The 13,815-nt window shown below is 30.8% G+C and overlaps 1 protein-coding gene across 1 annotated transcript in view; it reads right to left on the bottom strand.

The window, feature by feature from the left end:
- EYS (EGF-like photoreceptor maintenance factor) overlaps positions 1 to 13,815 on the bottom strand; it is a 240,792-nt gene that overhangs the window by 23,030 nt on the left and 203,947 nt on the right. The window contains exon 7 of the mRNA XM_037034345.1: positions 7,283 to 7,436. Within this exon, the coding sequence (XP_036890240.1) occupies positions 7,283 to 7,436 (154 nt within the window). The remainder of the gene's footprint in view (positions 1 to 7,282; positions 7,437 to 13,815) is intronic.

Here is a 13,815-nt window from a genome sequence, read left to right as displayed (position 1 = left end):
TACTAAATATGAAAGAGACATAAAATAGAACGATGCCCAATCCTTTCATTTTAAAAATAGCCTGACAGATAAAGCATCAGAACGAGATCAAGCATCCAGGCCAATTCATTTTTTAAATAATAAAATGTCAAATATATTTTCAATTAATAATGAAAAATAATATAATAGCTATAAACAATATATTTTATAAAAATACCCTTTTATATATTATAGTTGTATAGGTAGGGACCATTTCAAAATAAATATACAAATTCCTTAAAATATTTGCAATAGAAAAATAATCAGGCCTAACTGGGTTGGGCCTCAGTTGGTTAGATCACTGTCCTGATATGCCAAGGTTGCAGGTTTGATTCCCAGTCAGGGCACATTTAAGAAGCAACCAATGAATGCATAAATAAATGGAACAACAAAAATATCTCTCTTTTTAAAAATCAATAATTTTTTAAATGTTAAAAACAAAAAGAAATAAAAGTAATCAGGACCTCATCCTCATTTTCTCACAGGAAGTAATGAAGGAAGGAAATATGTGTTTATGAGTATGTGTAGGTATAGATACAGATATGCATATGCATATATATACATATATAATTTACCTACTTCACACTCTAATATTAGATATATCTGTGATACAATAAAAATAAGATTGCAAAAAAGCAGAAGAATATGACCTGTATTCAAGGGGAAATTTGACAAACAGACATACAGATGATCCAAACTTAGAATTATTGCATGAAAACTATATCTATGGTAAATGTGTTGAAATATCTATAGAGAAATATGGATAAATAATTGTTAGACAGAAAGGAAATTAGAGAGTGAAAAAATTGGAAATGTAAAAAAAACCAAAAACAATCAAATGGAAATCCCAGAAATCTGGGCATAAGGGGGCTAATTAAGCTGAACAGAGAACCTATTATCTTTCATTAATAGATGTAATATTACAGGTAATGAAAGAGCATAGGACAGCATAGGAAACTAAACACAAATAAACATCCTAGTAAAAAAAGTAATATTTTGTAAGGAGATATTGTTTATCCTCAGAATCCTATAGCTAATATCTCTATTTTAGACTAGTTTATGATTAACAAACCTAAAATTTATGTTTGTGAAGCATGACTTCCTGAGAATATCATATGAGCTATACAAATTACAACTGAATTGTAAAGTAGAAATGGTTCAAAGCTGAACTCTCCCTGCTGGGCTCAGACCTCATTTAGAAATCTCACATATCACTCAGAAAATAAAGGAAGAAGCTAGGAAGCCATGCATAATGTTCCAGACCTTTTCGACCTGACCAGTGTAATCTAACTGCTTAAAATCTTAAAAATATAGAAAATTATTACTATATTGGTAATAAACTAATCAGTGAATAAAATTATTATAAATGAGACCAAAGAAAAGAACATATCATTAAATTTAATATCAATAAAATTATATCTTTGATGTAATGAGAGAAAATAATTCAAATATGGTATACCAGTTTTATATCATTGATTGATGAATGTTCCTCTGTTTTCTGGAGGAGTTCGAGTTGTGTTAGATTTAATTCTTTGTTGAATATCTGGAAGAACTTGGATTGAAAACCATATATTTTCGGTGCTTTTTCTTTCTTGAAAGATTATTAAAAGTATATTATTAAGTGACTTTAGAGCTTATAGGATGATTCGAATGTTATATTTATTATTGAATCAGTTTGCCATCTGAAATTTTTGTAATAATTTATCCATTTTATCAAATTTGACCTGTTTATGACTTTGTTTATAATGTATGTGATTAAACATTTGAACTTAACTGACATATTATTGCCCCTTCCTCCCAAAGCCTCAAAAAAAGGTATTAAAAATACTTTAACCCACAGATATAATGCAAGGGAAGATAATAGTGAAAACATATTTTTAATACTTTTAAATGCTGAAAAGAAGTGGTTATTATTAATTACAATTACTGTGGTAATCATTTTATAATATTTACTAACAGAATCATATTATTGCATTTGTTTCTCTTATAGTTAAATGACAAATCTTTTCTTTCTGATATCTAAATTCTTATTAAAGTTATAAAGGCCTTCTCAATTCAAATTTATACAACAATTCTGTAACATTTTTCTGATAATTTTTCATCTTTAAAACTTCTTTATATTTGAAACTTTAATATGAATTTAACTTAGAGTAAGTTGTAAAATACAAATCTGACTTTTCTTTACAGATGATTATCCAGTTGTTCAACATCAACTATTGAATATTCCCTATTTTGTCGAATGACTGAGATGGCATTCTGTCACATGAATACTTTCTTCATAATTTAGATTTGGTTTTGAACTTTGCATTTTGCATATTTTGGATTATCATTGGAGGTACCAAGTTTTTCATTATTGAAACTACACACTATGCTTTAGTATCTATTAGAGCTAAACTCTACCTCAGGTACCCACACAATGCACTTTTTAAATATACCTTGTGTTATTTTATCTAATTTTCTACGTAGATAATAAAAAACAAGCATAAAGGCACTCCTGTTATTTTATTAAAATCTTAATAAATATATGTAATAATATGGAGATTAGAAAATTTTAATCTTCTCTCAGACAGCATGGTTTATCTTAAGAATTTTTTTCAGATTTTTGGTATTTGTAACTATACAGTGGCAATAGTTTTACCAATTTAGAACTTACATGTGTTTGTCCATTTGAGTCCTAAGCATTATAATATTGTAACTGAACTGCTATTTTCATGAAAGTTTTTTGTTTCCATTATGTCATTTAATTAGTTCTTGTCTATATATAAAAGCAATTTATTTCCATTTAGTATATTAACAAAATTTTGTTACTGTAAAAATATTTGAAAACATTATTGTGTGTAGATAGTAAAAAACTAATACACACTTTAAAACTTTTCTTCTAAACTCAATTTTTTTAAACCTTGAAGTTAGGCCCTTAGATTCTAAAGAGATAGAAAAATAATAGCTGGTATTAACAAAAGAAGATTTCAAAGTGTAGCAGTATTGTAAGAAAAATACTTTTGTTTCATGAACAAAATAAACTAGGGAGCAAAACAGAACCAGAGGCATGGCAACAAGAAACAGACTGACAGTGGCCAGAGTAGGTGGGACGAGTGGGATGGAGGGTGGAAAGCAGGGGAAGGGACTAGTCAAAGAATATGTATGGTTGACCCATGGACATGGACAACAGTGCAGGGACTGACTGTGGGAGCCGGGGTTGGAATGGGCGGAGGAGGGCAAAGGGAGAAAAATTGGGACATCTGTAATAGAAAAACAATAAAATATTTTTTAAAAAACAAAAATACTTTTGATAAAATTATTGATTTGGGGATGTGGGATTTTTTACTCTCACAATTATTGTAACATTTCAACGGTAATTTATAATGAATAAATTATAATTAATACCTTATACTACCTTCTAGCAAAAGTATTACCCACAATTTTACTTTTAAAAAGAAAATTAAAATAATATTGGTTTACAACATAATTCATAAATGCAGCAATCACTATTCATTTAGAAAACAAGTTTACTGGCACATATGAAATGTTTAAATGTATATGTTTAATTTAGTCAAGAAAATTGTAATGTTCATAAGCTTTAAACAAAAGAAAGGTATTAAAAGAGAACTTAACTCCTTTTTCACTATAATTTTGTCTCTTCTTAACTATAATTCATATTCTTATTTCATTTCACAACTCATTATCCAGTCTATCAGTATCTTCCTTTTCCAAACCTAATAATACATATAATGAACATAGATGATGACAGTGAAAAGAAACAGTGCATGTCAGCTCTTTCTCAAGTTGTGCACTGTAGACCAATTGTCCTTGAAGGGGCTGCTTCTAATTAATTACCATCCCTTTTTGTAGAGCAATCATATTGGCCAGAATTGATTGGGCGTGTGAGTCACTTTATTTAGTTGGTAGAAAATTCTCTTAATTAAAATTATTTTACTGCATTAAAATTAATGCACTGCATGCAAACTTACCAGCTTGATTTTAATGTTTCTCTTCAATGATATTTTATGAAAAAAATGGAAATAAGATCTTAACAGAAACAACCAGAAAAAATAGAGAATTACATAGTGTGTTATTCTATTTACATATTCCTTTCCTTTTCACTTATCCTAAAATCTGTTTTTTATTTATTACCACTGAAAGTATTTACAGTGTTGAGTCTTTGTATTAACATTAAAAAATAATGTAGATGGCTCTACTCAAATATTTGTTGATTATTGAGCTGTATTACACTGACTTTTTTTGCTTGGACAGCCAAATCCTTTAGAACCTCAGATGTGGAGGTCACATAATTCTTATTTTTGTAATAATTAGCTATGTTTATTAAGATCTGACTATAGATCCATAAACTTATATTGACTAAATATGGTTATATTACTTTGATGATACTTGCTCTAAGCTGATTTGTCCATGAGCAATTTTGACTTCATATTATCCCCATGTCCTAGGAATTATATTTGTTATATTACTGTCATTCATAAAATTATTGCTTAGAGATAATTTATTCATGAGCAATTTTATTTTCTATTTACTCCTATTTTTCCTAAAAAGTACCTTTACTTTTTTATTGTTGTGACTATGTTATCTTTAGCCATTTTTAGTTCTCAAAAAGTTTTAATGCTTACCATTAAGTAAATGTATACATACATTTTTCCTACTTTGAGATAAATGCAAATCAAGCATAAAAATAATGTTGTCCCTAAAGTCCATGAACTGATTTGGCTGGTAAAAATATATTATGTTTCTCAATCTGCACGTTGAAAGCATTTGGGGAGACTCCACAGATCTCTCGTGTCCACCTCACTACAATTCCAGTTTGAGTATTCTATACTGGAAATCACATAGTAAAAACCATTAAAAGCTCCTCAGGTGACTGTAACATGTGGCCAAGTTTTAAAACAATGGAGCTCACACAATTACTAAATAAATAGTCCCGAGACCAGATGTTTTAGGTAATTTCCCTAACAGTAGTTGTTCTTGTTTGTCTTGTTCCTGTCATTTGTGAAAGAGTAATAACACTGTCTCCGAAGTTCTTTTTTATCACTAACAATGTAATCAACAAGCCATTGCTCTCTTCTACCACGTTTGGTCTTGTGTGATTTGCTTAATGAACCAATAACTATTTCTGTCATTAGGGGCCGTTAACTCTCCCGAATACCATTTTATGAGCATGGTGAAATACGTTATCATGCCCTCTCTTTAAGAGACTGTTAGTTTACATCCACGCCGTTTTAATGTAATAGTAGTCTTGTAAGTGCAGCTGCTGCCAGTTGAAACAATAAGCCATTATTTGAGAACAGACATATCAAACCTATTAATTTGCTGATTGTTGATAAACTGTAATGCCAAACTATTATTGACAGAAGGAATATTCTTTGACAGAATTAATTGGAGTACCATACATTTTTAAGAATGAGGATTAATTTGCATAAGCTAAATAAAAGAGTATTCAAAGTGTAAGCAAAGAACAGATAATTATGCTCATCAAAATAGATTTTGAAAATAGGAACTGCCAGATTGTAACATATAATAAAATATATATTTAATAAAATATGTATGAGAATTATTTCATTTTAAGTGTTAGGCCAAATAACTGGAGTTCTTGTCGACACCTCTATCCCAGGCTCTCTGTATGCAACTCATGAACGGAGACTCCCAGAGTCTCGTTATATGATTACCACTGACCATGTAAGGTTTCTACCCTCTCCTGTCTATCTCTCCACTTGATCTGTTAAAAACTGTGTCAGACTCTACAATGATTTCATATTCCTTTTAGAATAAAATATAAATACTTAAACCAACATTTTAATTGTAGCATTGCCCTCTTCCCAAGCTTTATTTTTGCTCTTGTCCTCACAGTTCTAGCCAGACCTTCAGAGAATTCATCTCTTTAGTTTTATATTTTTGGTTTGTTTTTTTTTTCCACCTGCTCTATTGGAGGTATGATATACAAAAAGTTGTTGATGTTGAATATATGCAACTTGAAAGGTTTGGACAGAGGTATTCACCCATGAAATATAATCACAATGATTATCAAAAAATTATTTATCATCTCCAAAAAATTTCCCAACCCTTTTGATTCCCTTGTTTGTTTTAATTATTTTTCTTTTGTTTTAAAAGCATAAAACATAAGATCTATCCCTTTAGCGATTTTTTGTTTTATTTTTTTATTGTTGTTCAAGTATAGTTGTCTCCATCCTCCCCTGACCACAACCCCGACCCCAGCCATACCCACCACCCACCCTAGATCCCAGCCCCCTTTGGTTTTGTCCATGTGTCCTTTACACATGTTCCTGACAACCCTTCCCCCTCTTCCCCCCATTATCCCCTCCCACCTCCCCTCTGGTTACTGTCAGTTTGTTCTTAATTTCAATGTCTCTGGTTATATTTTGCTTGCTTGTTTTGTGAGTAGGTTCCACCTAAAGGTGAGATCATATGGTATTTGTCTTTCACTGCCTGGCTTATATAGCACGGTATTAATCATAGGCCCATGTTATACAGTACATTCCCAAAACTTATTTAACTTGCATAACTGAAACGTTGTATGTTTTAAATACACACACACACACACACACACACACACAAGGTTTAATTCCCTCACTTCTCCCACTCCTCTACCTTGGCCTTATTCCCCAAATCTCTGTTTAAGGGTCATTTTATCATGGAAACCTTATCTGACCTTCCAACTTACTCTTCCAATTGCTTCTTCCTTCCTTCTTTCCTTCCTTCCTTCCTTCCTTCCTTCCTTCCTTCCTTCCTTCCTTCCTTCCTCCCTCCCTCCCTCTCTCCCTCCTTCCTTCCTTCCTTCCTTCATTCTTCCTAAAACAATTTATTTACTCCCAAGCAGTCATGGGAGGATCACTTTCTGTAGGAGCATTTTTACTTTAGTTTACAATTATATTTTTATCATTGTATTTGACCAATAATTTCCCTCTTAAAAAATAGATCCATAAGAGTAGGGAATAGTTCTAGTTTTCTTCACAATTGCATGGGGTAGAGCAAAAGTAAGTTTATAGTTGTGGGTACACAAAACACATGGTTTATTCTTGTGTTATATTTATTAATTATTGTATTTTATTTTCATAAAAGAACTGTAAGCCTACTTTTGCCTCTTCCTATAGATCTTGGGACAAGCAGAATTCCTGAAATGTAGTAGGTGCTAAGCATACTTCTGTTAAGGGAACAAATCAGAGAATAAGACTATTAAATTCATGTAAATCTTTAAGTGATTCAGGTAAATAAAAAATAAAAAATAATATTGTATTACCTGTAAATCCCAATTGCCATACGTATTTAAGTTGAAGAGAATGAGGAACTTCTGCTTGGCAAATATCATGGCTGATGGATCGACAGTAGCAGGGGTACAGATAAATTAAGCAAATATTCTTCAGAAACCAACACAAATTTCCTGTGCATACATCCTAGAAAAATAAAGTAGTAAGAAATAATAAATACCATACTGCAATATTTCTGTATGCATTTTGGCTTATAAAGTATACACCTAATTTCTAAAACCACCAATTAAAAACCAGTTTCTAGGACACACCTTTTATTTCATATTTTATGTATTTTATTGTTTTGACTTCTCTTTCTGTACCATCTTTCATCATTTTCATGTTCAAATGCCTATATAAAATATTTGGGGCTTTGCCTCACTTCCCAATCTATAACTATAGTCTACAGTCTTCTGTTTACTGAGCTATAATTTTTTAATCAAAAGTAACTGTGGTATAAATTATCAGACATACTACCTAAAACATGTACGACCCAGTAGGATTAGTACAATAAAATGCCAAGGTACTATTTGAATTTGTTAGTATTTAAAATTTAAATTAATATTTTAATGTAATCAGGGCATGTTTTCTAATAAGATGATGCATCTATGGTAATTTTTATTATCTTCAAAAACTGAATTGATAACTGGTTATACCCACAATTAAATTAATTACATTTAAATAATTTCAAGTCACACTTAAGCCATCATTAATTTTAAATACAGGGTGCTCTACTGAGGTCTTAGGATGAAATAAACCAATAAGATAATTTTAAGCTCTGGACAGGGAGCAGGGTTACATATTCTGTTGAGAGCATACTTGACAATAATTTCTGCTCCTCTGAGTTTCCAACGAGCAAATTCTTCCCAGATTTGGCAGAGGGAAGCACAGCTGAGTCATGAGGCACAAGGAGTCAGTAATGACTTTTCCTTTAATGCAATTACTGCACTATTTAAACTTCCTTCTAATTGTCTGAAGTCATAACCTTCTATCTGGATTCACAATACAATTTCTTAGTGGATACACAAAGTATGAGTTAAAGTCTGTCTCTATGCTAATTAATAAATGACCATATAACTAACTGGAATCAACGGCTAAAGATTAGAAATAATCAGAAAACCCATTCCTTCATTATACTGAATGACAACAAAGAGTACATTTCTATAATTTTTTTAAGTCTCAAGGTTCCCAAGAGTGTTAACCTTATAACTTTTATACTAAAACTTAGAATTTCAGTTTTTCCAATGGCATCAACTAATCTTCACTGTCAGTGAACATTGTGTCTTACATGATTTGTTTATTTTTGAGATAAATATAAGGTATACTATATTGAAATTTATGACTGCACAAAATAAATTTATCAAAATAGAATGTTATGATAGAAACCTATAGAGTCATCTCTTCAAACCAAACCAAACAGACTACCCGAAACAACTCAGTTTAAAAGTCATCTCTTAGGATTTGTTTGTTTTGTATTGTTTTGTTTGCGGTGTGTGTTTTAAACTAAGAAAATCAGAGGCAGCTGCACTGAAGATATACAACCTTCATTTTTGTCTGGCATACTCAGGAGGAAGGAATCCACTGAGAAACAAAACTTCATATATTCTCTAGCAACTCTGGGGGAGATGGAGCAGTATGGAGTAGGCACTGACTAACGGTGATAGATTCAAAGCAAAATGACAGGAATTATGTTGGTCTCTGCTCACAGTGGTGCGATGGTGCTCATGCTGCTAGTTTGAACATTACTTGGAGACAAAACAGGTTTCTGACTTTTCCTGAATTAAAAGAAAATTCTCTCACAATAGACTTCAAGAGAAGTCAAAATAATATATCTGTTATCATACCACCCTATCTTGAATGAGGAGTATGAAGGTATCTTGACTTAAGACAGTTTGGATTTGCAGGCAGTTATTTGGGATGGGCAGTTGAAGCTCTTACCATCTACAAATTAAGGCAATACCATTAAATTGGCATTGACTTCAAACCTGCATGTTAGGAGCAATTTATCCATTAGACCATATGCAGAAGTTATACAATGCAGATCTATTTCTGAATCTGACCTCTCATTTATGACTTGTGTATTCACATGAAAATTCAGACACATCTCCACACACCACAGCAACAATAAGAAATGTGAAGTACAATATAACCTTTAAAGCCAGTTAATAACACATGAACAAAGTAAAATAGTGAGAGGAAAGAGTAGAGGCTTTTGAACAAGAAAACTAAAACCTCATCTTTAAATAGCTCTAAGCTTTTTAGCAGCCAAGGAAAAAGAGAAATCATGAAAATATAGCATTATTCTTTGTACTGATAAGTTTTATGCTTTATTCATTCTAGTTTATCGAGACAATCATATTTCTAGACAATATTCCCAAGAAACAAATGTCATATGGTGAATAATGTTAAACCATTAATCATGAAATGATATTTTTGTGGAAAATTATGTATTAAGTTGACAACAAATTCATAGAGTTTTCCTTGAACAGTGTTACATATTAGAAAACTAAATTTTGAATTTCAATAAGCATTTATGAGCATAAATTTGGTAGGAAAGCAGAGAAATTAAGACAATGATGAGCTAATTTCACAATGACAGTAAAAACAAGCAAGAAAATCTAGAAATTTGTCCATAAAAAGAAAAGTAATTTATTTCTTATATCACATGTCAGTATGTGTTACATTAGAAAGGATTGAATTTTTCAGCTCCAACATTCTGTGACTTTTATTTGGCACAAAATGCCTATTCATAACAAATTTATTACCCTGATTTAACATATCATATGCTGAATGTGTGTGATGATGCTTTTCTCAAGGGTTTTCTTTTTTTATAAGGGGAAATCAATTATGAAGGATAGTATGAAAAAGAATTTTAAACAACTCTAGATGATTAGTTCTTATTTTAACAGCTTCATTTCTGAGGCAAGAAATGGTATATTTTAGATAATCTGCTTCTCATACTATATTAAGCATCTTAAACTCTCTCAAAGAAATTATCCCTAAATCATGGCCTATACCTATCATTGCAACATGTATTTGACAATGATTCCATTTATATTCATTTTAAGCAATTACTAATTTTTAGAGACTATATTTAGAAATATTTTCTTTTATATAATGGAGGTATATGAAAAATAGAAATAAGGGATACATCATCTCTCTCTCTCCTCTGAAATCCCACCTCTCTTTTTCCCTGTGTATGTGTTTGTGAGAGAAATACCATTAAAATATATATATATATGTGTATATATACATATACACACACTTAATCATTGTTCAAATGAGTTCAAAAATATTATTTTCTTTAATGTTCCACATGAATTTTGAACAGCCTTGAAAGAATTAGTCAGATTATACTCTGTTCCTTAACAGACTTAGTCATATTCCAGTCTATCTATTAGATAAAAAGATGACAGTTATGAGGTTCTTTTTTATTTTCTTAAGTTTATACACCTCAATCTTTGCAGGGCTAGAATATAAATCTACATACTTAAGATTGAAATGTCATCATCTTTTACTTTATCATTATTTCTTTTTTACTCTTAAGTAGAAGTAGTCCTGGTGGAAGTGTGTTAATTGATTGACAGAACTAATATTTTCACTAAAAATAGGAGGTATAAAATCTTATAAATCTGAAGTTTTATTGTTTTTCTCACACCTCCTTTACGCTATCATTTATTTTCACTCACCATTCTTTTTTAAATTTTTATTTATTTATTTTTTTAGAAAGAGGAAGGAAGGGAGAAAAAGAGGGAGAGAAACACCAATGTGTGGTTGCATCTTGTGCACCCACTACTGGGGACCTGGCCTACAACCCAGGCATGTGCCCTGACTGGGAATGGAACCAGAGGCCCTATGGTTCCTAGGCCTGAGTTCAATCCCCTGAGCTACACCAATCAAGGCTATTTTCATTCATCATTCCTGAGTTAGTACTAATAATTAATATTTTATTTATTTGTAAAATATCTTATTTTACCTAGTTAAAAAACTCGATACGTTTCGAAAAAGCAGTGATTAATCCACACAGAAGAAAATTAAAACTATTTAATCAAGACTCAATTAAGTTTGAAGAACACACATACACTGAGAGCAAAGGAATGGGAAAAATGTTTTAATCAATAGGAAAACAAAAGATAGCAGGGATAGTTTTCCTTATATCAGACAACATATAGTTAAGAAAAATTAGTCAAAAAGACAAAGACAGGCCATAATAATAAAAGGGTCAATACATAAATAAGATACAACATTTGTAATTTGTATTTAAATTTGGAGCATCTAAATAGCTAAAGTAAATGCTAAAATTATTAAAAGGATAAATGAGCATGGGGTAGGGGGCGGGCAGGGTTGGGAATATAAGACAGAAACCTGTACATGAACAAGAATTAAATAAAAATTATATTAAAAAAAGGATAAATGAATAGTGATGCAATACTACTTGGGGACTTTAATATACTACTCATAACAAGGAATAGATCAATTCAGAGAATCAAGAAGGAAATAATGGTTTTGAACAAAACTATAAACTGAATAATATTAATAGTCATAGAGAACACATTCTATCCAATAAAAGAACAATATATAATTATCCAAATCAAACATGGAAATTTTCTAGGACATTTCATGTGCCCTAAACAAAGTTAACAAAGTCAAAAAAATTATATTGAGCCCTGGCTGGCGTAGCTCAGTGGATTGAGCGCAGGCCTGCGAACCAGACGATCGTGGTTCGATTTCCAGTCAGGGCACATGCCTGGGTTGCAGGCCGGTTCCTTGCAGGCTAACTACCAGCAGGGGACTCACAAAAGGCAACCATACATTGATATTTCTCTCCCTCTCTCCTTCCCCTCTAAAAATAAATAAATAAATAAAATCTTAAAAAAAACTATAGAGTGTAATTTTTTATCACAGTGAAGTAGAAGTAAATAACAAGAAAAGCCAAAAATCCATAAATACACAAAAGTTAAATAACAAACTAATGAAGAACTGATGGATCAATGACAAAAATCAAGGAGAAATTAAATATATCTTAACACAAGTGAAAATAGAGACAAAACATTATAAAATGTATAGGATGCAACAAAAGCAGTTCTAAGAGGAAAGTGTATAGGGATAAATACATACATTAAGGAGAAAGGAAGATCTCAATTAAACAAACTTTGTACTTCAAGAAACTAGAAAGTGTGAAAGACCAAAGTTAGGAGAAGAGAAGAAATAATAGATTAGAGCAGAGATAAATGAAATGGAGAATAGGAAAATAATAGAAATAATAAACAAAACTAAGATTTGGTTCCTTGAAAAGGTTAAACAATATTGACAAATTTTAGTGAGACCAACTTGAAAATAAAAAGATGATGTAAATAAATTATAAATAAAAAATTAAATATGTCATCTTATATTGAACAAATAGAAATATCATAAGAGACTACTGTGGATAAGTGCACATAAATTTAATAATCTAGAAGAAATGAATAAATTCCTAGAAATATACAATTAGACAATACTACATCATAAAGAAATTAAGAAATCTGAAAAAAAAAGATAAGGGGATTGAGTCAATAGTTAATAAACCTTTTAATGAACATATTTCCAGGACCAGATCATTTTAGCAGTGAATTCTACCAAATAGTTAAAGAACTAACACCAATCCTTCTCAAACTCTTATAAAAAATAAAATAAGGTCAGTATTACTCTGATACAGAACAATATCCCTGATAAATACAAATGTAAAAATTCTCCACAAAAAATTAGCTAACCAAATTCAATAGCACATTAAAGATTATGTATTATGATAAAGTGAGATTTAGCCTTGGGATATAAGAATTGTTCTGTGTATGTAAATCAACACATATGATATGCCACATTAATAAAATAAAAGATACAATCATATGATCATCTTAATAAGTTCATAAAAAGCATTTGACAAAAACTCAACATCCATTCATGATAAAAACTTAGCAATTTGGGAATACAAAGAATGAATGCTAAAATAATAAAGACCACATATTACCAGCACTATAGCTAACACCACACTCAATGGGAAAAGGCTTGGCAGTTTCTCCTCTAACATCAGGAACAAAACAAGGGTGTCCACTGTCACTACCCTTATTCAGCAGACTACTGGAAATCCTAGTCAATTCAACTAGACAGGAAAAAGATATTTCATTTAAAAAGAAAGAAATAAAATTTTCTTTGTTTGCAGATTGAATAATCTTTTATATAAAAAGTGTAAAGACTCCACACACAAAAAAAACTATTACAAATAACATTGAAATCAGTAAATTTACAGGATATAAAATCAACATGCAGAACTTGATTGTGTTTCTATACATTGACAATGAATTTCCTTAAGAAATAAAGAGAATTTTATTTTTAATAGCATTAAAACATACTTAGGAATTAATTTAACCAAGGGGATGAAAGATCTGTACATTGAAAACTCTTAAGACCTTAACAAAATAAATTGAAGGAAAAAACTAATTGAAAAAAATGGAAGGACAGATAAAGTGCTTCTCAGATAAGGTCAAGTTCA

Source organism: Sturnira hondurensis, unplaced genomic scaffold (assembly GCF_014824575.4).
Source record: "Sturnira hondurensis isolate 20B ecotype Veracruz unplaced genomic scaffold, ASM1482457v3 Scaffold0022136, whole genome shotgun sequence".
Taxonomy (NCBI): domain Eukaryota; kingdom Metazoa; phylum Chordata; class Mammalia; order Chiroptera; family Phyllostomidae; genus Sturnira; species Sturnira hondurensis.
The sequence above is the reverse complement of the archived record's forward strand: the minus strand, read 5'-3'. Positions and strand labels throughout refer to the sequence as shown.